The following is a 27875-nucleotide window of genomic DNA, read 5'->3' on the forward strand; positions in this document are numbered from 1 at the left end:
CACTTAAATTTATAATTAACTTCGTCAGTTTAACAATACAAAATATTGTAAGAAACGAAATAATGTTAACAGTTTATTAACACTATCTAAAGTTGTCGTTTTATAAAAAATATATTTATTTTGCTTAACAAGACAAAGCCCAGTAACAGTTAATAGAATATAGTCAAATTAATTTATTAAACTTTTATTAATTATCACAAAGCTCGGCTATATTCGAATATTTTTTAATTAGTATTTGTCAATCAAGTTTTAACGGAAACTTTAAAAATGTTGTATAGTTCAATATTAAATCAAATTTTAATGTTTTTTTTTCAGAAAGGAGAAATTTTATAAGGAAAAGTTCAAAAAAAATTTCACCACAAAAAACTAAAAAAGAAAAAAGCCAAAAAATAAAAAAACCTGAAACAATAAGTTAGTGTCATTTAATAACGTAAATTTAAATAAATATAAATTGTATTAGAAGTTATAAATATACTTTCATTAAAAAAAAACTTAAATTTTAAGCTGAATTCGTCAATACACTTGATCGTATGGCAATGAAACCAAAGAGTTTGGACCAAGTAAGTTTTTGTTTATAAAAAATACAAAATGTTGTTTTTAAAACTTTTAAACTTTATGAATTAAATTAAAAAAAACACGTTTTATTCAACTTTTTGCATAACTAACTTTACCTAAATACTTTTTTACAATAAAGTTTTAAAAACAAACACTAAAAACTCGGACTCTCGTTATTTTGTTAAAAAAATTATAAGTTACAAATGTATTTAATTTTTAAAAAGTCTAAAAGTTTTTTGAATGTTTTTTTTTTATTGTATTGTACACATTGTACATTTACTCGTTTTAAAACAACCTGGTAGAACCTTTTAACATTAAACAATTAGTTATACTACAGTTAATATCGAAGTAAAAAAAATGATTTCCAACAAACAAGATCTTAAAGATCTTACGCTGTTTAATAAAAATCCTTTCTTTGCATATTTTACCTCGTAGGTCAAAAATAGAGTCGATGAGGCAAAAAAGAGTTTGTCTGGAAATCGAAATTTAGCGGGTTTAACGGTAAAAAACGGTGAAAATCTTCTGCTGAGCAGTGAAGACTTTCAGACCTTGTACGAAAAACCGTCGAGAAAGTTGATCGAGTTTTACATAAAAGAGATGGAGCTCTTACTTGGCAAGGGAACACTAAATGGGATTTCAATAAAGCTAGTTGACGTCAATGAAGGCTCTGAAAATTCTCAAAGTTCAGAGTTCATGATAGTTGTTAGTTTTGCTTTTTTTTAAGATATACTTTATAATTTAAAACAAATGATAATTTTTAGTTAATTTATTGCTGAGTATACATAAAAAAAATACCAAATTGGTAATTGTTTTTTTAAAGAGTTGCAGTAAAAATGCAAAAAGACTATTTCCGACCGAAATGCTAATTAAATTAGGTCCTGGTAAAGATAATTTGTTATATAACAGCATACTTGTATACTTTACTTTTGTTGATTCGAAAAAGTACGTTTTTAGACAAAAAGTACCTCGCAGAGCGTCGGCTGCAAACCTAAGGTGCTTGTGATTGGCTTATATATGAGTTATTTTAACTGAAAGTTTCATCTAATGAAACTTGTAAAACGTACCTTGCGGGCCGCAGTTTACTGATACGTTCTGCAATGGACTATCATAGTCTTTTAATATTTCAAAAATTTTATCAGATTTCTCAGATATTTACGTCATAATAAAAAATTAAAATCTTGATAAGTTTTAAGAAACTGTTATATTAATTACTAAGATAAAAAAAGGACATTTTCATACTTTAAATTTATGGACTTTCTTTTGTGTATTAAATAAACTATTTTTATGTATGATATTCATTACATATTGTTAACTAGATAGTTTTCATTTTTGTTTTAAAAGTAATGTTATTCATTTTAACTACGTTAAAATGAAAAAAAAAAATTTAAAAAGGTTTTGAAATAACAAAAACAATATTTTATAACTGAATTTAAATTTAAACTTTTTTTTGTTCATGTAATACTTGATATCTTAATGTTTTTTATACACCTTTTCAAGTTCAAGTTTATCAAAAAAAAAGTTAAACATAAAACTTTGTTGTGATTGTTAAGTAAAAACAAGTAGTTTAATTATTTTAAAATTACTTGAAAAATGTAGCAAATATAAGCAACTTTGTAGGGCAAAACCAGACTTTCGTAATGAAAATAAATCCTTTTACTATAATTATCGTAAATCTTAATTGCTTACCCACCAATTCTTTTCAGATTGAGATTCCTGATACCGGTGAAATTAACTATTGGTTTCCGTTTAGTAGATACATGAAGAAAGTAGAAAAACATGTATTAAGCAAAAAGTATGAGAAAGTTCATGTCAAAACCAAGTTGACATGGAAAGATTGTGAAATGTTTAATCGTAAAAATGATGCGAATTTGGAGGGGGTTTTATGTATGAAGGTTTATTTACAAAGTTGTTGAATATATTAAGGAAAAAAACTTTATGTCACATTCAAAAGGAAGAACTTTCAAAAACTTTATTTTAATTCTTTTATCATTTGGTCTCCTAATGTAAAAAGATTTGCGTTTATTTAAATAATTTGTTGCTATGATTGCAACTGTTTAAAAACAAACTTCAAACAAATTGCATTTTTAAAACTAAAACGAAATATAGTGTTTGTTTAATTAAAACTTTTTCAGTTTGCTGAGCACTGGATTCGTAGTTATGTTGAAACTAGCGGAAACACTGGTGAAACTTTCCTAAATGAACTACCCGGTAAAAGTGGTGATAGCAACAGAAACAATGTAATATTGGAAAGTTATCAAACTACCATCTCCGCCAATTTGCTGCTGCGCCATGTTTTGCCAGATGATTTAAAAAAAGGTAAACAAATCAGAATATAAGACAAAACACTAAAATGCCCAATTTTTAAATGGTGCGTCTTGAATTTTTTTATACAACAAGACAATTATTTTATTTAAACAGACGAAAACTATGAGCTTCTAGTGGATGTTTCAGAAGATAACAGACCAGTTCAATCGCAGGTCAATTAAAACTATTGCAATACTAAATAGCAAAAATAATTTGTTAAAATTAACGTTTCAGAGCATAGTTTCTTGTTTAGTTTTTTGATAGTAAACAACTTTTTATAGTTTTGATTTTTAATTGACTTTACTTTTGTTATTAAATTATTTTGTGTAAAAAATAAAAGAAAAAAAAATATTAGTTGTAACTGCAGGGCAGTCAGAATGTAAAATATGAAAAATAAAGTATTTACTATAATTTATATTTTATGGCAACTTTTAAAACTTATTAATTACAAAACTTTATTTATTTTTTTATTTAATTCACTAAAAATTTAAATAAATGTTTAAAGTTTTGTTTTAATTATTTTCAATTCTATTTTTTTATGTTATATAACTTTAGCTTAAGTGTTATTTAAAAAGTTACTTGCTAACTTAAATGTACCAAAATTTTTAAAACCTAATACAACCTTATTGTATAAAAGTATTAAATTAGTTTTAAAAAAAATGTTTGTTTGATCACTTATTTAAAACTGACTCTTTCAAAATCTTACATGCCTTTGTTGGATAAAAATATAACAAAAATTGTATTTTAAAGTATCATAGTTTCTTATAATGTTTCTTAAATATTAAAACTAATATTTGTTAAACAGACTGGAAACAAAAAAGTTACGAAAAAAGGCAAGAAAAACAAAAAATAGCAAAATATTTTTTGTACTAAAGTAAATGCAATAAAAAATTTTTTGTAAAGCTATAGTTGTCTTTTGTTTCTGAAAACAACTACTTTTTTATCATTTAAAAAAGTAAAGTTGAATAATAAATAAATGCATTATATTTTTGTTTGACTAAAATTAAACTATTTAATAATAAAACAGTTTTGTATCATTTTTTCTTTTGAGTCTGTAGTTATACTGGTAAACTTTATAAAATTTTGTTTAATAAAACAAAAAAAGCAAATGTTTTATACTAACTCAACGGCAAAGTCGTACTCAAGAGGAAGGTTACTGTATTAAATACATGACCATTTTACTCTAAAACTATTCACAGTTTATGACGTATAACAATTTTTTTAAATTAATATTTCAAAGTTTTATATAAATCACAATGAGTATGGTTTATAAAAGGCTATTACCCTCTGCTATTACAGTATCGTCTGATAAAACATTGTGTTGGTCAGGAACTGTGTTAAGCTCAGGGTTACTTTTACGAGTATGTCTACTAGTACATGACGTCTTTTTAGCCGAATGGGCTCGCATAGCGTGCTTAGGAACTGACTTTGTTTGGCTAGAGGCCGAAAGTATCATAGGTTTGTATTAGTAGTATTCATAGCTTAATATATGTTAATAACTTTATTACTGACTAAACTCGACATTGGTTATTTAAACTTATCTAGTGGTTTTAAGATATAATTCGATTTAACGTTGTATATAAATTTAATATAAGCTAGATAGTACTTATTTAACTTAGTCTACAGTGATTCTTATATATATCCTAATGTATAATCTTAATATAAGCTAGAAAGTAAATTTTTAATATAATTTTAGTGATCTCAATGTATAGTTTACTATATAATCTTAATATAGGATAAATACGATACACAAAAACTACCAGTTAAAAGTTTACTTATCTGCGATAATACTAAAAATGAAGATTAAGCAGTCAAAATTTATTTGACAATTTAACAGTAAAGCAATTAAAATAACACTCACACACGTGCAAGTTTGTTCTTGCCGGATTGTTTGCACGGCAACTTTAAGTAGATGGATTAGCGTTTGTTTTCAGTTCTCAGCAATTCTTACTAAAGCCAGACCAAACCCAGGATCTGAAGCGTATAAATTATCTAAGAGTCTGTTTTAGTTGAACTAAAATAGAAGTTTCTACTTGAAAAACAGTTAAAAAAAACCAATGATGGCTGGAAACATGTTTTGATTAATATACACTTGTTTTAATTTCTCAGCGGTTTTTACCGAAGTCAGTTGACTACAATATAACTAAAAGCTGAGTAACAGTCGCCAAAAACAACAAAAGCTTAACGCGTATACTAGTTAATATACAATCTAGGTGACGTTCACAACTAGACCAAAAAAACTCTCTAGTAAACGTCATTCTAGGTCTCGTTTGTTATTAAGTCAAAAAATACACGATTCTAAAAAAACAGTAACTTCTAATTCATTAAGAATGAATAACAAGTGCTTGCTCAACGAAAAAAGCCTTTGCTTTAGATGTTGCAACTATTCTCGCCAACAATAATAGTCAGTCCGAACGAAAAGTGAGTTAACTTGCAAATGCAAAGTGCACTTGCTTTAAACAAAAAACTGAGGCGCTTAATTATACTACGACAGGAGTTTTAACATTTTATTCAAGGTTATTCAAAAGCTGCCAGTTTTAAGCCTCTACATTAGTTCTCTTCTTTTTTTAAGTCTCGCAATAAACAAGCAGATAATGCTTAAAAGACTGCATTATTTAATTTACTTTGCACTTTACAACGGATATTTTTGTAGTATTTGCTTTTGCTTGAAAAACAGTTTCAAAGAGCTTTATAGAAGCGTTCATTGGAAGCCTTTTTGTTATCGGAGGACTCAGCTCGGACGCACTTTTTGACTGTTGCCTCAACACTAAAACAGAGACGTGGGCAAGAGTGGCTGGCTTGAACGGACCGAGGGCGTGCGCAGAGTGCGTCGAAGGTCGAATCTTTGTTGCGGGCGGATGCATGACTATGATTGACTGACAGGGTTGAAATATGCGATTGGTCGTACACAGCTAACATGGTTCACGCCAGAACCAATCACAGCGTAGCATCAACCAGAAACAAACATTTCGTCGTCGGTGGCCAAGGCGTCAACTCGTGCCAGGTTTTCGATTTCTTGAGTGGAAAGTTTATCGGACTGAAGTCACTGCCCAGTCACGAAATCCACCCGCTCGGAAAGTATCCGGCGGGAGTTTTTTCAACTAAGGGTAAAACACTGGCCGTTTTAGTGATTTTGTAACAAAAGCTGTTTTATACTGTTATAGGGTAGCTAGTAGCTATTTTTTTTTCTTAATCTTTTGATTTGGCCTTAATTAAATTAATTTGAGTTTATGTAATTTGTATGATTTAAAATTAATACTGTTTTTAATAACTGTTTAATCTTGGATTTGATTTTTTATTAATAAAGCAGATAAAACTTACTACTATATTGTTTATGGAACGACAAAAAGAAAAGCACTCAAAAAGTTTGGTCTAAGGACCTGGTGTACAAAAAAACCTTTTAGTTTTCGAGTCGTACACCACATGCTTATAAGATTTCTTATGAGCTATTACACATAGTTTTTTTTTTATTTAATCATTTAAATCTTAAGTAATAAACAATCAGTTAAACAAAAAGAAAAATGAAAGAATATAAAATTAAACAAAAAATAACTGAATTTCGTGTTTAGTAATGTACTATGAATCTTTTTTAGTAACATATGAACTAACAAATATATATATGACTTTAAATTAACTTTTAAAAGTAGGTAAACAACACTAATAACAAACGAGTGAATACTTGAATTATAGGTTACAACTTCTTCAAAGAGAGTAAAATGTAGTACGCTGAAATTTTTTTACGAATATTTTTTATAAGTATTTTTGTTAAAAAGGTAATAATTACTTTATTTAATAATTTAACTTGAATAGTAAAAACAATTTTACACTTGAATAGTTAAACAAACTTTTATGAGTTTTAAAGATATGATTTTTACAATAAGTTAGTTTAACTTTTATCGAATATGAAGATAAATACTGTAAAATATATGCTTTTAATAAAAAAAAAGATAATAAACTATAATAATTTTGACAATAATGATATTAACAACAACAAATTTCCTTTTATTTTAAAATATTCTTTTTATTTTCTTTTTTTTTTTAAACTTGTCTAAGTCTAAAACTGTAATAACAGAAAACAAGCAACATTTGCAAAAAAAAAAAGAATGATTTTTTCTTAAATTTCCTCAAAAACAACAAAAGAAATATTTAATTTGAGTTTACTTGGAACAGTTATCTTAGCTTACTATTTAAATACTTTATTTTCTGCTAAATTAAAAACATCTATAATTATTTTTTACATTTGCATGCTTAAAAAAAAAATTGCAAGCACATGAATTTTTTTTTTCAAGTATCTGAACTTAATTCAAAATAGTATTCTTAAAGTATAATCTTAAAATGCTAAAACCTAGACTAAACCAATGTTACTATAACTAAACAAATCAACTTTCAAACAAAAAAAAAACAAACATAAAAAAAAAAAAATCGGATATTAAATGACAAATACTATTAACTCCTTAAAAAAAGTAAACAGACGAGTAGGAATGATCACTAATGACCTTGAGAATCAATATTTATAAGACAAGTTTTAAGTTCATCCTGGAACTTTCAAAAATTATTTATATTTTTTAAACATAATGGTACCTTAATCCATAACTTTAGCGATTTATGACCTATTTTGCTGTTGAATCTAGGTAGAAAAATTTGTTTCTGAGGACCTTGTATGATAATTATGGACATTATTTACACTTTTATAATAATCCTTAAAGTTATCTGGTAACAAGTTATTGTTAAATAACATAAACAGCCCTATTTCATATAAGTATATGCAAGGACTATTCCTTAGGCACAACAGATCTCAACAAATTTAATTTAGGTGACAAAATTAATATTAAATTCATTTATTTTCACAAAGGCAACGACGTTTCACCCCTAAGGGATCTTCAGGACTGCAAAATAAAATAAAAATAAGACGATGGATAACTAAAAATATACAATAATGCAAAAAACTATAATCAAATTCAACTATTAAATAAAAAACCATAATATCAATACAATATTATTACTAGATAACTATTTAACAAAATTATTAAAACAAAACAATAATAAGGAAAAAAAATTAAATAGCATTTATACTTACAATAGTTGATTTGTTCTATACAGATTTAGATTTAGCTTATAATAACACAAAACAAAATGGCGTTTAACAAATAAGGGTAGAAGCAAAAACAAAATAAGTGATAAAAGTTTTAAATACGTTAAGTTTCATATTAATACAGACTTTCAACATTTAATATTTTTTCTGAGCTTTTAGTTCTCTTACACTATCATCATATTTCTTATAATGTATGCATTTAAGTGCTGTGTTTATTAGACCTTTGATATCATTTGTACATTTTTATTTGCTCTTCCCCAGCAAATTGGTTTGTTTTATATAATTTCGGTCTTTTAAAACTTCGGTCAAATTGAAGCACTTTAATGCAAAAATGGTAGTGTTCAATTATTCTTTTAATATTATATTTAAAAAAAATTACAACTTACTTCAAGTCCACATTTCCTATTGTTCTCAAAAAAAACTTCATTTTATTGGCTGAATTTTATCAACATGCCAATAAATCATTATCATAGGACTGGAGATTTGTTATTATGTAATTTAAAGTTTTAACGAAAAATTAACAGTGTTTAAATATTTAGCTATGGTACCCAATTAATTGAACATTACTAAGGGTAATATTTTCAGGTTATTCAGTTTTTCTAGTACAAACTGTTGTATTAACTTTAACAGACACTGTTTTATACAAAAAATAATGAAAACTATTTATTTAAGTTTAGTAGGAGATTTATCAGTATACACTTACAACTACTTCTGTATACAAATTAAGTTAAAGTTAACGTTAGTGTTTTGAAAGTTCGATAGTAATATATCATAACAATTTTTAATTTCGTATATAAAATGATACAGTACGGCTAAAAAGTTTTTTTAATTAAGTTTATTAGAATTCTAAAGATTGACTAGGTAAATAAAAATGTTATGTGTTTTAAATATTACAACAAAAAGTATACATGTTCAATATTATGTCAACGTCTAAACTGAATAAAAAATAGTTTTAAACACAGGTGAAGTTAAAATTATAACTACCGAAATAATTTTTATGAACTTACTTAGAAAACAAAAAAATCTAAAGTATTACAGACTTAACATTTTAAATCAATAACAATAAAGTATACACTAGACGGAATTAGAGCAGTTTTTTAACTAAATTAATTAACATAAAAAATTATAGATAACAGGCGCCTGTCGAGTTATAAATTTGTATATTGGAACCAGTATTAATAGTTCATTAATTTTTTTTGAATAATTATGTCCAAATTTTTATAGTTATTCCACTATACATAAACATATAATACATAAGGCTTGTTACCAATATTAAGTAATAGAAAAATAGATTTAATAAAAGCTAATTATTTTAGCAAAACTATTGAAGCTAAAGATAACAGACCAATTTTTGATTTTTTTGATAATAATTGTGTTCACTGTTTTACAAATCTACGAATGTTCAAAAAATAAAAAAAAACCTTATAAACTAGATAGCTTATTGTTAAACCGTCTTATTGGGAAATGTTCAGTTCCAACCCGCGCACAATTCCCACCCGATCAATTCCAACCCAAATCAAATCCCACCCGATCATTTCCCACCCGATCAAATCCAACCCAATTCAAATCCCACCCGATCAAATCCAATCCGAATCAAATCCCACCCGATCATTTCCCACCCGAATCAAATCCCACCCGATCAAATCCAACCCGAATCAAATCCCACCCGATCAATTCCAACCCAAATTAAATCCCACTTGATCATTTCCCACCCGAATCAAATCCCACTCGATCAAATCCAACCCGAATCAAACCCCACCCGATCAAATCCCACCCAAATCAAATCCCACCCGATCAAATCCCACCCAAATCAATTCCCATCCACATAATTCCTACCCGTTCAATTCCCAGTATATTATCAAACCCGATTATTTTTATTCTTGTACGAATCAAAAATTCTAATACGATTGGAACTCACATTAAAATTTTTGTTTTGTATTTTTAAAAATAATTTAAATAATGATATTAGTAAGGTAAAAACGATTTTTTTATTTAATCTAAAATTGTCACTGTTGCTTATTTTATCATGTTTTTAGTTTAATATCATTTTTGTTTGCTGATAACTACGATAATTAAATAATTACGACTTGCGAGCAACAGAAAGTTTTACTGTTATTTGTAAAATGCTATTATTGTTAATAAAGTTTAATCCAGATCACGTTTAAATAATAAATAAGTTTTAAGTATTGGAACCATTTTCTATCATGGTAACTAATTTATGTCCAATTATTTTTTTTTGTACGAGTTGGAACAATTGTCATTGACATTTAATTATATTTTAGTTAAAACAACAAAATACTATAGTAATGTACAACAACAATGCTCCGTGTCATTTTGTCGCTGTGCCAAAGTGACCCTCCGTGTCAAAGTGGCGCACCGTGTCATTTCGTACTTCGTACTTTTCAGGATTTGCCGCCAATTTTCCATCTATTTCCTGCTTCAACTCAGGAAACAGCTCGCTGAAATGCTCGTCATCACTGCAGTGACGTAATGACTTCAGCGCCAGTTGTTTCTTGTATGCATATGAACTTCTCATTGCTCCAAAATGAGAATTGTTGTTGTCAACCATGAAAGATAACAAACCTGTTTAGATAAAATTTAGTTTTTATTTGTTTATTTACTTATGTTTTTATAATACACACATCAAAAAAAGATATGTGTTCTTTTATAAGCTTTAAAATATGGTGATATAATAAAAAAAACTATACACTTTAAATATTTAAGCTAAAATTATTTTAAACTAAAATTATAGTTAAGTATACATAACTATGTCTAAAGAAAAAAACAAATAACACTGTAAATGAGCAGATTTAAAACAAGCAAAAAGTATTATTCAAGTAGAGTTCAATATATACTTTTTGATTACATATATATGTTTTGTATTATAAAACAAACTATAATAATATCTTTCACCATTTATTATGGTGCCAACATTCCAGGCGGGATTCCAACCTGCCCGTTCAAAATTGGTCATTGTGATGCAAGGAGCTTCGTTTGGTTTAAACCTACCACTGGGTGTAAGCATTCTAACTTCAGGCGCTTTCATTGGATAGTCTTTGGGAAACTTGAGGATACCGTGGTAATATCCACTTTCGTAAGGAGTGTCTGGAGGTCCTTCTACCTGTGAGTAGTTAAAAAGTTTCGTTTTTAGTTAGAATTAGATAGGCTGTTGGAGTAATTTGTAGTTTCAAATGTTCAAAACATACTTGTCAGAAATGAAATTGATCTAACTGTAAGTGAGTCGAGTTTTTTTGTCTGTTTGTTAAGTTGTAAGAAATGCCAGAAAAAAAATTCGGTAAGAGCTAAAAACAACTCACTCTGCCAAGTCAAGTAAAGACATTTGTTTCAATAATAACATGACTCAGAACTATATTTTGAGCGAATATTAGTAATTTTTAATTTGTATGTATTACATGAATTTATAAAAATCTAAGTTTTTATATTTTTTAAAACAAACGCTTGCTATGTGTATACAGTTTATATAGATTAAGGATAATTAGCTTATTTTAAGTAAGATTTGACTAAGTAAAATTAAAAAAATAGAAAAGGGAATACTTGAGCTTTCCAAAGCCATTTCAAAAAGATGCTTATTATAAATTATTTCAAATAATTTTACTATTTGTTACTAATTTCAGACAACAATACATATAACAGTCTAATTACGGGTGGTAACTTGCCTTGTAAATTGTATGGGACGTGTAAAGTACATAAAGATAACCACCCATTGAGACCTATTATATCAATATTAATTATACCTCAATACAAAATATTAAAACTGTAAGTAAAATAATCAAACCGTATATTCTTAAATAGTATTGTGTAGAAAATAAAAAAGAACTTTTAAAAAAATTCTTTAAGTACTAACGTAAAGATGGTAACTGCTGTATAAGCTTTAACGGAGTTTCATTATTCACCAATGTACCATTAAATGAAACATTACAGATGATTACAAATGGAGTACCTGATAGTATCATACCGAAATCAAATATATAAAGATCTTTTAAAGTCTGTTACTGTAGGCTTATTTCAGCATAATAAGAAGTTGTTTACACAAATAGATGGTGTTAGTATGGGAAACCCGCTAGCTTCTACTACAGCAAATTATTCTATTTGAACATCTAGAAAACATCTTTTTAAAACCGAAGATGAAAATAATCCAGTGCTATGCCTCTGTTATGTGGATGAATTATACTGTATTTTTCGAAAAGATGTTTTTTTGAAAAATAAGTTAAGCAAACTAAATAAATCAATAAAATTCACTTATGAATTAGATGGAAACAAACTCCTGTTTTTCGACATTTAAATCAAGTTAGCAACATATAAAGTAATAAAAACGGTATATGAAGAAGTAATTGATACAGACAAGATTTTTGATTTCAGTTCAATGACACCAATTGAATGGAAAAGGACTTTAATTTATTTTTATGTTATAAATATATAATCTTATATTGAAGACTCAAAGTATTTTGCTACCAACAAAATAGGTAATTATTTTAGCAACAAAGACAAGACATCTCATGAATTGAAATCTAACGTAGTTTACGAATATAAGTGCTATAAAGATAAAAGCATCCAATATATGGGAATTACTTTTAGACTGCTAATAGAAACAGTCAAGTAAAATTTGAGAAAACAGCTGTATCTAACCATTTTATAACTTTTTAATTGTAAAAATTAAAGAACAACTGCTAACAATTTTGGTATTTTAAAAAAATGTAAAAATAAATTTGAGATTATGATCAGTAAAACTATAATAGTTAAACATTATAATTCAATTTTAAACAAACCATCAAGTAAACCGGGTATTACCAACACGATAAGAATTTTTGATTAGTTGTGTATATATTTTTTACCATGTACATCTGATTATGTGCATAACTAAAGTTGTTAAGCTTGTAGTTTTACTAAAGTTTGTTGTTTTTATTACGTAATAGTTTATATTTATCTAATTATATAAAAACTATAATTTATACAGCTGTTTCATACATGAAACATAAAGTTTCATGTACTCCTCAGTAAGCTACTATAAAAGTAAACAAAAATTTAGATTTTGAAATTTTTTATAATAATTGTTACGTAGTAATGATACAGTTTATTGTACAGTTAGCTGAATTTGAAAATGATACGCTGTAGTTGTTAATTTATGCATTTTAGGAAAGTTTAGAAAGGTAATTTTAGAAAAATGTTTGAAGCTATTAGAATTTTTTTTTTTAACTATTAGAAAAATGTTATAAAATACTCGTGTTTGCCGCTTAAATTTTATTTTGTTTTAAAATTTAGTTGGTTCTAATTTTGTTAAAAAAATATTTTTTATAAGTTCTAATTTTGTTAAAAAAGTACTTATGATAAATTCTAATTTTTTAACAAAATTAGGACCAACTAAATATTAAAACAAAATAGAGTTCAAGCGGCAAACACGATATTTTATAACACTTTTTCAACAGTCCAAAAAAATGTTCTAATAACTTAAAACATTTTTCTAAAATAAGCTCTGTAAACTTTCCTAAAATGCATAAATTAACAACTACAGCGTATTATTTTCAAACTCAGCTAACTGTACAATAAACTGTATTATTACTACGTCACAACTATTATAAAAAATTTCAAAATCTTAATTTCTGTTTACTATTATATTATATTGTAGATTACTGAGGAGTACATGAAGCTTTATATTTCATGTATGAAAAAGCTGTATAAATTATAGTTTTTATATAAATAGATAAATATTTAGCTCCAACTTAATTTGTCGAGCACTATCGACCAGAACTTTTTATAAAACTATCAATATAAAAATTTATATATATTTATAAATATAACTAAAATACACAAAATAAACTTTTGCTTGGGACAGCTGTTTCTACGTTTAATACGCGTCTTCACTTAAGATATTAATACATATATATATAGACTTAAGATCTTATCTTATATATTATTACTTAATCCTTTTTATATTTTTAGTTGTTTTGCACAGTTTTATTTTTGATAATGACTGAGGAAAAGTCAAAACGGTGTCAATTTGAAATAAACTATGAGTTTGCAGTGTGTACCTCTTTGAAATGGTGTGTACCTCTTTGAAATGAATGCGTTGTTTTTTTTAAACTTTTTTGTGTGAAATTAATTTTCTTTAGAATTTACTGCTAAATTAGATAGCAATTTGAAGTAATTTTTAGTATACTGAATTTTAAAAACTTTATAAAAAAAAAACTTAGAATATAACAAAAACATTACTATTTTCTTTATAATAAAAGTTTTTTTATTATACTACAAAACATGTAGTAGGCTAGCAAGCGAACATTGACTATATGGCAATAAAAAAAACATATAAAATGTTATTTCATACAAGTAGATTATTTCTGCTAAACTTTTTTAAAGGTTAAGTTGGATGAGTTACGGCTAATCAACTTTTGAACTAAAAGGAGGTAAAACTTATGTGATTTAAAATTATTCAATCTTAAACTAGTAGATGCAGAAAAGTAACGAATCAGGATTTTAACGAACAGAATGTCACTTTTATCCAACTATGTATAAAAATATGTTTGACTTTCTGATAATAAAAATATTCTCTTTTATTTCCGCTGTTAAACATAATAAGTAGCTTGTATTAATTTAGAAAAGTTTAGCGTAAAAAGTTAAACAATTTTGATTTTAAAAACATTAAATATTATAACTTAAAATACAATTTAACACTACTTACACAGAAATGAAACTCAAGTATATTGTCTTATAGTGGCTTCACGTCTCTGACATAAGGTAAAGAATTCTTTTGAAGTAGTAAAAACTCTTTTTGTAATCTTTTAGTAGCTGTTGAAGAAGCCATATTTTCTAATATAGTATACTTTCTAAACAGTTTTAGGAAATTGTTTAATAAATATGTTACGTCATTTAAAAATGTGGAATGTAGATTCATTGTTTTTTGTAATTTAAACATAACTATGTAGAATTTTTTTAGTTCTATGTTAAATGAAATAATCAAAAACATTTTAAAAGTAAGTTTAAAAATAAATAAAAAAGTAAAAGAATAAATTTAACAAAAGGGTCAGATTGTAAAACTTTATTCAGTAATTTCACAAAGTTTAAAATTGTTTAGCTTTCATTAACATTTAATACAATAAAAATGCAATTAAAAAAATTTAATTTGCTTAGTTGGAAATAGCTAATTTTGAAAAGTTGATTTTCTTTTGTAACTGTTTAGTTTCTAGAACAGGGTTTCTGAAAGTGGGCCAAGAACAGCAAAGGGGCCACAGGGGGTCCATACGTTCATAATTTGATACTAACATTAGATATTCTGGAGTTGATGACGAAGAGCAAAAAAAGATCCAAGCCGTTTTAATGATAGTTTTTTGAGAAATCTTGTGAGAGGGGGCCGTAGCTTTTTTTGTTCATTTAAAGGTGTTTTTTATAAAAAAAATTTGGGAAATCCTGCTCTAGGAGAACTATAATACGATAGCATTTATAAAACTAAAGTATGAAAATTTAAATAAACTAGATGAAACCTTAATTTTTGTAAATACGGTGTAACAACAGTCCTAGACAAAACATTAAACTGTATCCATTGTGTTTTACTCGATCACCGAAAGGTTTTTTCTATACCAGTTACTTAGACTGAACATTTTAAGCACTTATTTTTGTCGTTTAATAAACTACTCAATACTTAGTTAAGTTTAAAAAGTTTAGTTATAACTAAGTATATAACTAAACATTTTATTACATATGAAGCACTTAGTTATTTTTCTTACTTCTCGCTCCTAAAAGATGTATGTTACATACAATTGATACAATTCAAATTAAAATTCTTTTTATTACATTCTTCTACAAAAAAAAATTTTAACAATTAATTATTTTGCAAAAATATACTACTCTTTTTTTGTCCTTGTTATAGTATTTTTTCCTTACTTCACATCAGACCTTAAAGAAAAAATACTATAAGTAAGAGTCTTAATTACATAAGTTTTAACTTATTTAATGAATTGTTAATTACTAAATTACTAAGATTAACTATTGTTATTTATACAATAAAATATCTATAAAAAGTATTCTAATTAAGGTTGCTTAAGAGACATAATCTAATAATGTCATATAATAAGATTTATAGTGCACTAGTATATCACTACATATTTAAACTAATAAAACAGTCTAGGTTCTATATCAGAGTTTCTTATATTTTTTATGTTCCCCTTTTGAAAAAATAAAAATTTAACTACTCTGTCAAACACGATTTCTCTAACTTTAAATACGCCTATCACCTTATTTTTCTCTTCATTTTAAACTAAAGAATATCTAGCATATGTTTCAAAGTATGGTCTTATGGCCCCTTTACATGTCACAACCACTTTTGGCCCTCTATTTTTTTTTTTTATTTGCCACTTTGGGAAACCTAACCCTATCTTTTTATTTGAAGTCATTTGCAACTTACTTGTTCCTTAGAAACTTACAATAACTAGTCTAGAAATAAAACTAATAATTTTAATCTCATACATTAAAAATCAAGCTCTAAATCTCCAATACTGTATGTGACACTAGTTTACACCTTTTAAAATAAAAAGACATAAAAACTAAAAAACTATTAATTTTATTTGGTACTATACGCATAATTATGAAAAAGGGGGTTAGCAATATATCAAAAATACTTGTAAGTGAGAAATTTATACCAACAATAAAATCTAGTTAAAACATAACTAGTTGTTTTATTTATTGGAAATATTAAGTTTTAGTACATATTATTTAACTTCAATACTTTTATTTTTATTTATGAAGGGTTCTAATGTAGTATACAACCAAACTCAAAACCATAATAAAATTTACACTCATTTTATACTTAATGCTGATATTAAAAAATAATTGGGTTACTCTCTACAAAACTAGGCATGACAGTGAATGAACATGTTGCATTAAATAACAATTGCAAATACTAAGAAATATATAAAAAACACCAAATTTTACAGAACTTAATTTAAAACAAAAATTATTGAAAATACTGAAAATATGGTCAAAACTTTTTAACAAGAATTAAATCTACCAGTAATTATACTTTAAAAATATTTAGATTAAAGTGAGACCTAACTGCTTAAAATTTAAATTATAAACATATATATGATAAAAACACACTGTTAAATAAAAACTTTACACAAAACAATCAAACAGTATGAATATCTATTCTTGAATAACATGTTTACTGCAGCAGGCTGTGGTTAGAATGCCCAATTATTCTCTGTGGCTGGTTTATATAGCTTTCTTAATTTTATTCAACATTACAACAAGAATTTATTGGTTTCTCTTTCTTTTCTCCTTAAACTTACATTAGTATAACACTTGACCTTGCAAGTTTTCTCTTGAACGCTTGGATGAACAAGGGTTTTAGCTCAAAACTTTCCGATAACTTATACATGTATCATGTCCAAATTGCTACTTTATTATATCTGTATTAATAAAAACTAATTGAAAACAAATGCTAAACATTAAACATGTTGTGAAATTTTATCTAAATAAAAAGTAAAAAAAAAATTAAGGAATCAAAAACTCTGTTAAAGTACTTTATGCAGAAACTTTTTTCAAACAACTAAAACACAGTTTTTAAATAGTTAAGTGTTTAAAATACTAATCAATAAGTAATTGCATAAAATATAAACGAGTATTGGCCTTTGTAAAGTTTTTAGTTATATAATTCCTCATTTTAATTTGTTGTGTGAAATAATCTAAAAATAAAATTAAAGTAAAACCATATATAAACTTTATTATGTCAGGGTTGCCAAATGTTTTTCGCAAATTTTCTGCAGGTTTTTAAAAGTACACAATTTTAAGTCTATTTTTAGTTTTAAGCTAATTTCTATATAAGAAACTGTGGTAAATAGTATAAAACATTGAAAAGACACTGTATAGCTACTTTAAATATAATTTTAAATAACAATTCTTTGATGATGAAACTTTTTTTTTATCTACATGATACATATTTTGTATCTAATCGAAATTTTACTTTTACTACTTACATTATGTAAAATCGTTTTAAATTTCAAATTTTTCCAGGTTTTTTAGTGATTTTGGTTTAAAATAAAAATTGCTTTATTAGCTAGGACGTATCTAAAAATTATTCATTTCCAATTTATATAACAAAAACATTTAATTTCTTATGTTTGTTTACATTTCATTATCGTAACAGGCCTAAGAAAGTTGTAGAACAATTTTAATAAGTTTTTAAAATACAATTGAAAACTAACCGACTATTAAAAAAATTAGTCAACAATATAGTTCCAAAGACTTAAAATGGAATGAACATATCAACTATTTATATAAGATTGCAAAAACTACATGTTATCAAATATTAAAAAGTTTTAAAACTAATTATGCTTCAATTCCGACAAAACTATTTAAAACATACGTTTGCCCTAAACTTGAGTTTAGTACCCAAATCTGGTCACCCCATTTAAAAAGGATATTAATAAATTTGAATCTGTGCAAAGGAGTTTTACCCATCATATTTGTAGTCGTTGCAATATATCTTACACATTATATAATGATAGAATGATTAAATTTGGCTTGAAAACACTGGAATATAGAAGATGGGAATTTGATCTATTAAATCTTTACAAAATTATAAATTGCAAATATAAAAGTTTTTTAACCAGTTTTTTAATTTTTCCCAAAATAAATATCAACTAAGAGGAAATAACTTGAAAATAAAATGTAAACATGATTTTCAAAACAGTCAGTGGCAAGGCGCATTTTTTCACAAAGCAAAAGCTATGTGGAACAGACTACCTCAGGATATAGTATCTTGTGAGGGGGTAGAAAAATTTCGTTTAAAGCTAAAAAGATTTGATTTAAATACAATAAATACCAGTAAAATTCACTAATTTTCCACTATAAATAAGAGAAAAATTATTCGTTTCCCAACGCCTCCCCCCTACAAACTATTAGTTTACTTATTTATTTTGTAATTATGAATTTTGTTTTATAAGCGCTGATTTTAGACAAACTTCTTTATTGTGTGTACTAAGTAATATATAAGTTTGAATTTTTTGAATTGAATTTTTAATTTAGTTCAATTGTAAATATACTCTGTTTAACTTTGTGTTTTCATTTAAGTTATGTTCTTATGTATATATATATATAATTTATCTTAAAGTTTTGAATATAAGTTTATTTTCGGTGTCTCTTTTTGTGTGTCCTGTTTAAGTGGCTCAGGTTTTGATGCCTGAGTCCAACATTGCACAATAAACATTATAATAATAATAATACAAAGTCTACGGCAGACTTACAATGTAATTTATAGATCGTAATGTAAATATTTTTGTATCTCAATATTACATTTGCAAAGGTATACTTATTTAAATTTACTTCTGTTAAAATTATTCTAGCTACGGTAGTTACAAGAAGATCCAACTGAAATATATTTATAACTGCTTACTCTAAGAATCCTACTAAGAAGTGTTCAAAAACCTGTCAAACGATTTAGTAAATTGTATATAATTAAAAAATAATGTCTATTAATGTAGATTGAAAAAATAAAAAAACAATTAAAAAAATTATATTTGATTAAAATTATGTTGAGTTAATACTAATTAGTGTTAAAGTTATATTTTACGTAACACAATAAAACATTTATGTTTTAAAATAATAGTTAAAAATACATTTTTATATTAACAACTTTGTAAGACTAGTTTGTTTTTGAATTAAATCTTGAACTAAAAAAGCTAAAAATGAACATATTTTACTGATTGGATTAGAAACGATCGGATTAGAAATGATCAGGTTGAAAATGATCAGGGTAGAATCATCGGGTTAGAAATGGTCGGGTTAGATATTTTCAGGTTAAAGAAAATATAGCTTTGATGTACTAATAAAACTTGTTAGACTAAAATCAAACTAAAATAAACCAGCGATAATTATAAAAAAACTACACTTGGAACTTTTTTATTAATTTTATGTGAAACTAACTACTTGAAAATTACTTAATTTTTAAGTATTTAGTAATTAAAGTAGTTAGTTTTTGTAAAAAAAAAGTTAAGTGTAGTTTTATTTTCGTTTTTATCGCTGGTTTATTTTAGTTTGATTTTAGTCTAATAAGTTTTATTAGTACATCAAAGCTCTTTATTATAAACATTTAGTTAATTTTTACATTCGATTATTACGCCAAATTATTTTTAAAACTTTAATAGTTTTAGTTCAGTTTCAATTCAGTTTTATTTAGTGAGATAAAATTTTTGATAAGACTTACTACGAAGGACTCAAATAAATTTAGTAATAAATGAAATGTGTTTTGTTATATTTTTCAAATAAGTTGTGCACCGGAAAAAAAAAAAGCTGCTGTAAAAGTTATTAATTACTCAAGAGCTTAAACTATACACTTATATGCTACGAATATAGCTTTAACTTGGTATAAACTTTGTTTTAATTAAATTCCCAGTAGAATAGTGATCTTTTACACTACGACAACAATTTTAAGTTTTTTGATTTAGAAATTTATTAAAATAGTTTATAATTTCAGTTTTACAATAAAACAGGTGCAGGATGAAGTATTAAAACTGTGTCTGTCAAGTATTCAATAAAAACAAAATAATACAAGACTGTTTTTGTTAAGGTATTCCTAAAAAAAAGATATTTTTATCTGTTACGCTAAGTATAAGTATCATTAAATTAATGCATTAAACTAAAATTTTTTTTTTAATTTTTGTTAGACTACTAAATACTGCTTTAAATCAATTAGAAACTTGATGCTTATAAGCTTTTAACTGCTTTATGTTAAAATAAAATAATTTTCTAAAATTATTTTAACTTCCTAATTTTATGTTAACTTTGTTCGGTATTTAACTGATTTGATTTAGAATAATTGTTATGATGTACATAATGTAATAAAAATATCAGTATAAAATAAAATATAAAATGAATTAAGTAGCCATAAAACTTAAATAAGCTTAAACGTATGTAGTTTAAAAGGGTAATGCATTAAAACTTTTAAAACAGAATTAAAATAAATAGTAAGATGATCCAATTAAAATGTTAATTTTAAGTGCAACATTTTTTTATTACCAATAGTTGCATTTACGTATAGACAATTATGCTTTTTCTAGAAACATTATTTCTAGAACAAATGTACACATAAATTATTAAAACGGTAGTAGAGCTTAGTTCGAACAAATTTTTAGTTTGCGTAACTGACTCGATTGCCAATGTGTTTGGCAATAGCTGCGCAATTATTTTCAAAATATTTTGAAATAAAAAGCGTATAAAATACTACCAAAACTAATATTCTATTATTCTGATTGTATAACAAAAATCTGAGACAAGTTATTTTTTGTACTCCTTTTTGTATTTTCGAAATATTTACAACTTAAATAACCCATCTTTAACTTTTGATGACAAAAACGACGGCTTGTTAAAATTCTGCTCAATATTAAAATAAAATGTTAGAATTACAAAAAGTTAGTCAAAGTTGACAAAACTCTAACTAGTAACATTAAAGTTTTGTTTACTCATAAAAAAAAGTTTAAGAAGTAAACTCAGAACTTAAAAAAATTGATTCAACAAATAAAAAGATAAGTCTAATAAATAAAAATTTTTTTTGTAGTAATTTCGGTAATTTGGAATTTTTCAATTTTTACACTTTTTATACTCGAATAAGGTACTTTTAATTAATTTCTTTGAAACTTCATATTAGCTAAAACACATTTTTATTATTATTATATTAGTTTTAGCAAAAATAAAAAATAAAACAGCGATGTTTCACAATAAGTATTTTTATTTTCCAAGAACTGTTAATGGTTATTCAAACAAAATTAATAATTAAAATGAGTTAAAGCTTGATGTACTTACAAAACAAACTGATGAAATTTTATATAAATTGCGACCGAAATTTTCATCAAAAACTTTTACTTTGAATATATTTTGCTGTTTTAAAGAATTAAATAGTTTATTAGCAGTCTGGACCGTTAGTAGATGCATATAATTTAACTTTTTATTCTAAAGTTTCAATATAATTAATATTTAAAGTAAAAAAAAGTAGAGCTCTAATTTAGATTATAACTCAGTTCTGTTAAACATATAAAAAGCCTTTAATTCAAATAGTTTTTTATTATTTTTTAATTCTACAATAAATCACTATCTATCTGTAAATACACAATTCTACTTAAGCTTGTGTATTTAAACTATTTACAGGTTATTCAATCATAAAGTGTTTTTCATATCTGTATAGGAGAATCTAAAACATGACTAATATTTTGCGTAGAAATAAAATGAATTTTAAAATAATCTGCTGACGTCAGTGGAAAACTTGAGAAAATTTAACTTCTATTGCTATAAAATAAATGATATGTAAAAATTATAGTTAATATAACTTTGATTAGTTTAATTTAAACTTATATTAAAACTTTTAGTGTAATATAAAACAGACTTGGGCAATATTTAAAGTAAAAATAGAAATTTAATTGATTTTTTTATCTTAAACATTATCCTCAAAATTTTAGGATATATGTATATTGTTTATGATTTTTTTTCTGTTTGTAAATGCCTACTTAACAAAGTATATAAGTTTTTATAGGTTTAATAATATTAATATCGACTGACAAACAAATTACTTTTAACAAACAACTAATTTCGTTATAAAATAGCCTTAAACTATGATATAGTATATGATTTTGAAGTTTAATTTATTTTTCTATGATTTAATTTTCATTATAATTAAGTATACAAACAACTTAATAAGTTTTAACATTTGTTTATTTGTTTTTTTTTGTGGTAAAGGTACTATTTAGGTTAGTATAATTACAAGAACTGTTTGATATTTTTTAGTTATGATACTACAAAAATTTAAAATAAAATAAAGATAGACGTTATTTTATTACATTTAAATAGTAAACAAGCTAACCTTTGTCCTCAGTTTAACTTGTCACACAACAAAAGTAAAATGTTACCTACTCTAACAGTTAACATACTTTTTAAAACTATTACAAACTTAAAGGTAACACTACTTAAGTCAAGTTTGAAAAAGTTAACAAATTGTATATATGCTAATATATAGCGTAAGAAAAGTAAGTTTAAATTCATATCTAAATAATTTTTTCTGAGATGTTTTTTGAATGTTATGTTTTATAATAGAGATTTCTTAAAAAAATCAAAAATGTCATCTTATTTGTCAGTTTTCTACGGAAATAAGTCTGAAAGTTAAAACTTGTAAACATTTAATGAAAAAACAAGTTGAAAAGTTTAACAAACTTATTAAAGAAAGTGATAATAATCTGAAATGTGTTGTTTGAAGGAGTCATTTAATTATTTTATAAACAAGTAAGTAGAGTAGATATGTATTTTAATTCAAAAAATTTTGTAGCTTTAAAATTTAGTTTGAATTAATTTTATACAATACCATATGTAGTAGGCTTTTAGTAAACAAGAAATATGTAGTTAATTCGAAAAAAAATATTAGTTCTAAATTTTTTATTTGATATGTTTGATAATTTGATATATTTTGAAAATAAACCACACAAACCTAGATAAATAAATAAAATTTGAAGATTTTCTTATTAAAAATAGTAAACTTTCGTCAGATTTTGTTTATTTTTTACTAAAGCTTATAAAAAAAACTAATAAAATCAAGAAAAGTAGTATAACAAAATTAAATGAGTCATTTATTAAAGTTAAATATATTTCATGTTTTAAGAAATTTGTAAAAAAACAACATATTCTAGCAATTAAACTAAAAAATTAGCTCAAAAGTTAAACAAATATTTACGTTAATAAATCAAGAGATTTTATACAGACATTTGTTTGTTAATAATCGACTCTAATTTAGAATTGGAGAAACAAATGGTAATGACGTTGTTTCTTAATAGTTCTCATTTTAATCACGTTCATTACATTATACTACTTTTAAATATTAAATTATATAAAAAAACAATACTTTAGCTATTGATAGAAATACCTTCAATACGAACGAATAACTTCTAAACGAAAATAGCAATATATTTTTACATTATTGTTTATAAACTTTAATAAAAATTGAAAAAATGCATAAAAACACACTAAACAGTGGTAAAAAAAATATTATTTAAACATCAAATAATGATAATAATTATCTAGTTATTCAAAGTTTATAAGAACCAAATTCTAAATTCTAATATGTTTCAAACTTTATACAAGTAAACATAAGTTATAAAATATTTAGTAAAAACAAAGAATTTTTTGTTATCTCTATTTGATTTCTTTTCACAGAAATTTAAATTTGTTTTATATTATTCAAAAATTGTTTATGTTCAATAATTAAAACTTTTTTTCATTTTGTTTCAACAAACTTTGAATCTCTTAAAGTTGTTATCCTTGAAATTTTTATAAAATTTAAATACTTTATAACTATGTTTAGAAAAGTTTAAATTAGTAATAAAATGATTAAAAACAAACTTTTATTTTCAATAGTTGATTTTTCACTGCTTACTTATTTTTATTCTTTTCTCTAAAAACACATTTTGTTAAAGTAAAAATTTATAATCTACTACTTTGAGATATTTAGTTTTAGATGTCTTTGTTTTACTAAATCTTAAAGTTAAGGAAACGTCTATTCAAAAGTATTTATAAAAAAGAAACAAGCACATTGTAAATTTTCAAACTGCCGACTGCTGATGAAAATAACACATTTTTCCCGTCTAATTCCGATTTTTTTTTTTTGATTTTGTTGCTTTTGTATATTATGACATCAAATACCAAATTTGTTTGTTGTAGCATCAGTAATACAGTAGCAACTTTTAATGCAGTGTAAGTTTTAATGGTCAGATTACGTTAACCAAAACTAAAATGTATACTACAATTTTGCATTTGATTCATAACCTTTAATATTTCGAAAAGTGTTTTTTATTTTTTCACTCGAAATCAAAATGCGTTAGTTTTTTTTTTCTCTAAATCTATCTTTTAATACGCGAAGTGTTCGCGCAATACTTTTTAATTTAATGATAATTTATGAAATATACTAAAGAAAATTAATTGTGTACTTACTGGAAAAATAATTTACACTAACCATTCACGCTTAATCAGTGTTTATTTATAAAAAATCGAGTTAAACTAAACAGTTTAGATAAAACACACACAATTTTAAACCATCTAATCCAGTAGTCTTCGAGGTATGTACAGAAAATTACTTACCAGATACCTTAGCAAGGTGGAAAATGAATAAAGATTGATGACGTTTCGTTTGTCTTATGCTGTTAGGAAAAGCTAATTGTGTACAATAAAACGGTTCTTAAGACGTTATTTGTAAACTATTTTACAAAAAGCACTTTGCAAACTTGAATTTATTTTTTGATAATTTATGTTTTTAAATATCATGTGCGCAGAATTTATACTAAATTCAGTTTGCAGAGCTTTTGAAAATGTTTTAAGGCCACTGTTCCAATGGGCTGATTCAAACGTTTAGCACAAAATAAGAAAATCATCACGGATTTTTTAAAAATTATTTCGATTTTCAAATATTGTGAGTAATTCTACTACTAACTTCAAAAGAAAAATAGACTTTAAAAAAAAAAAATAAAAAAAATATTGTTTATAAATAAAATTGATCAAAACAGAAAAAAAGTCTTTTGTTATCATTTCTATTATAAATATATTATTTAGTAACAAGGTACTATAAGTATCTAAACTAGATATAAATAATATGCAGTAAACATACAACAAACACTAATGTGTAACATTAAAGTTTCAAGTAACTAAAAATGTACTTTTCAATCAGTAAAACAGTTTTGTTTACGGGAAAATAGAGTATTACCACTCTGAAACTAAAGTATCAACAAATCTACTTTTTTCAACTGCATTTTCGTCAAGTAGCTCTTTAAAATGTGTTTAATTTCAGTAAAGTGTCCAAATGAATGATGGAAAAGTAAATTAATAATTAATAATGTTTATTAAAAATAAATATATAGTATTGTCAAAGACTTTTTAATTTATTAAGCTAATACTAAAAAATAAAAAATCTCTAATCAGTATAATACAAGTTTTTTTTGCTTTTCTTGATATAATTTTAAGCAATAAAAGTCCTTAATTTTTTCTTACCTAAAACATAACATTGTTTAGTTTTATTTAATTGATTTAAAAGTGACTAAGTCTTAGTAAAATTTTTAGATAACTTTATACTAGATTTTATTTTTTTAAGTAAAATTTAAAGTTAGTTCCAAATTTTACATTTCGTTAACAAAACAATGTTCCATTAGTTTCAACTTGTTCAAAGGAGATCATCAGTTAAATAAAATCTGTAATTTTTAAACATAAACATGCAAGAAGAAATCAGGCTAAAATTTAAATAGATGTTAACACATTTTTTAAATTTTAGTTGATCATTCTCCTTATCATTAAGATAAAAACTTTTTTTGTAATTTAGAAAGTAAAAAGTACAAAATTCATAGTTAATTTATAATAAATACTATGATATAAGTTTTTAACAATCGTTGTATATGTTACAAAAATTAAGAGTGTCAAAAAATAGGTTCACGATATTCAAATAAATTCTGAATTTATGAATTTAAATGAGAAGTAAAAAGAGTTAAATTTATTCAAACTTAAAAACAAATAAATGTTTAAATAAAATCGCCTACCCCACGAGCGTTACTAATATAATTTTATAATATAACATCTAGTTTTAAGTAAAAACACTTGAACTTTATCTGGGAAGTATTACTTACAATACATCCACATACAAAATGATTTTACTTAAAATTGAATTATTTTAGACTAAATTTTTATTTTACATAACAATTTTTTGTTTTTATTCTGTTTTGCAATAAATTAAAGAAAATATAAAGTTTTAAATTAAAAATTAAAAATTCAACAAAATCTAAAGCGTACATTTGCAATTTGAAACTTTTATGTTTTATACAATAAAAAAGTCAAAAGTATATAAAATAAACAACAATTTATTTGTTTAAAGAAAAATTTTTAAATTTAAAATAATTTATTTAAGTTTATATACATTGTTTATTTAAAATGTTTAATGTCGTTTTTTTTTGCTTAGAAACTGCTTGAGTTTTTTATTAGTCCAGTTTTTATAAAGATCTAGAGAAAACGTTAAAATCAAATACTGTACATGATTTGCAAAAAAAAACGAAAAATAGTATTTAGCAATACAAACCGGTAGTAAAATATAAATCACAATTATATTTTTGTTTAAAAATCTAGAAATAATATCAATGAAAGACAATATAGAGATTTAACTTTTTATATAAACTATATAAAAATATTCTGATAATTTTAGTGTAAAGAAAAGTATGACCTGTTTGTTTTTTATATTCATAAAGTAGTAATTTTTATATAAGTGTTTTTCAAAAACAAAACTATAGTATAAACTATAATCAAAAGTTTTAAGTCTACCAAAAAAAGTCGAAAGATAAAACTATTTTTAAGTTTCCTGTGAAAAATTCCACACGTGATTTTAGAAAGTATGTGTGACAATAATTTTTACAAATGAAGAAAAAATGCGTAAATGAGATTCACGTCTGCATTGTGTTAAGCAGACACATAAACGATTACGAGAATATTTAACGTGTAAAAAAAAAAAAAGACGTTGATGTAAATTTTGTGACATATAAAGTTCTATGAATAACTTTTTTAAACAATTTAACGCCACCATTTTACAGTCAGTTTTAGAAAACTGTCTAAAAGATGGATAGCATAAACCATTAAAGGGAAAATTACTTTATAGAACGTAGAAATATATATTTTGTTAGATACGAAGTTAACTTAAACATTTAAAAATTTAAAATAATTAGTTGTATTTAATTCAACGCTTTGTCAAAAAAAATAAATAATTAAAACACATATTGAAGTTCAACCGCCATTAGTTTTTACATTGACATGGTTAAAATCTTATAGCAACTATTTGATATAAACAAAACATTGAATTTAATTGTAATAATATTTTTTATAAGATATAAACTGTTTAAATTTCATGCACATTACATTG

The 27875-nt window shown here is 24.7% G+C and overlaps 1 protein-coding gene across 1 annotated transcript in view; it reads right to left on the reverse strand.

Moving 5' to 3' along the window:
- Positions 1–10280: 10280 nt before the first annotated feature.
- The window catches only part of LOC145836748 (ubiquitin-conjugating enzyme E2 J2-like), a 35416-nt gene continuing 17821 nt past the window's right edge, over positions 10281–27875 (reverse strand). Inside the window, exons 3-4 of the mRNA XM_082944525.1 lie at positions 10847–11072; positions 10281–10534 (exon numbers count right to left, since the gene is read on the reverse strand). Coding sequence (XP_082800651.1) covers positions 10281–10534; positions 10847–11072 — 480 coding nt within the window. The remainder of the gene's footprint in view (positions 10535–10846; positions 11073–27875) is intronic.

This window comes from Thalia democratica, chromosome 5 (assembly GCF_965202585.1).
Source record: "Thalia democratica chromosome 5, ktThaDemo2.hap1.1, whole genome shotgun sequence".
Taxonomy (NCBI): domain Eukaryota; kingdom Metazoa; phylum Chordata; class Thaliacea; order Salpida; family Salpidae; genus Thalia; species Thalia democratica.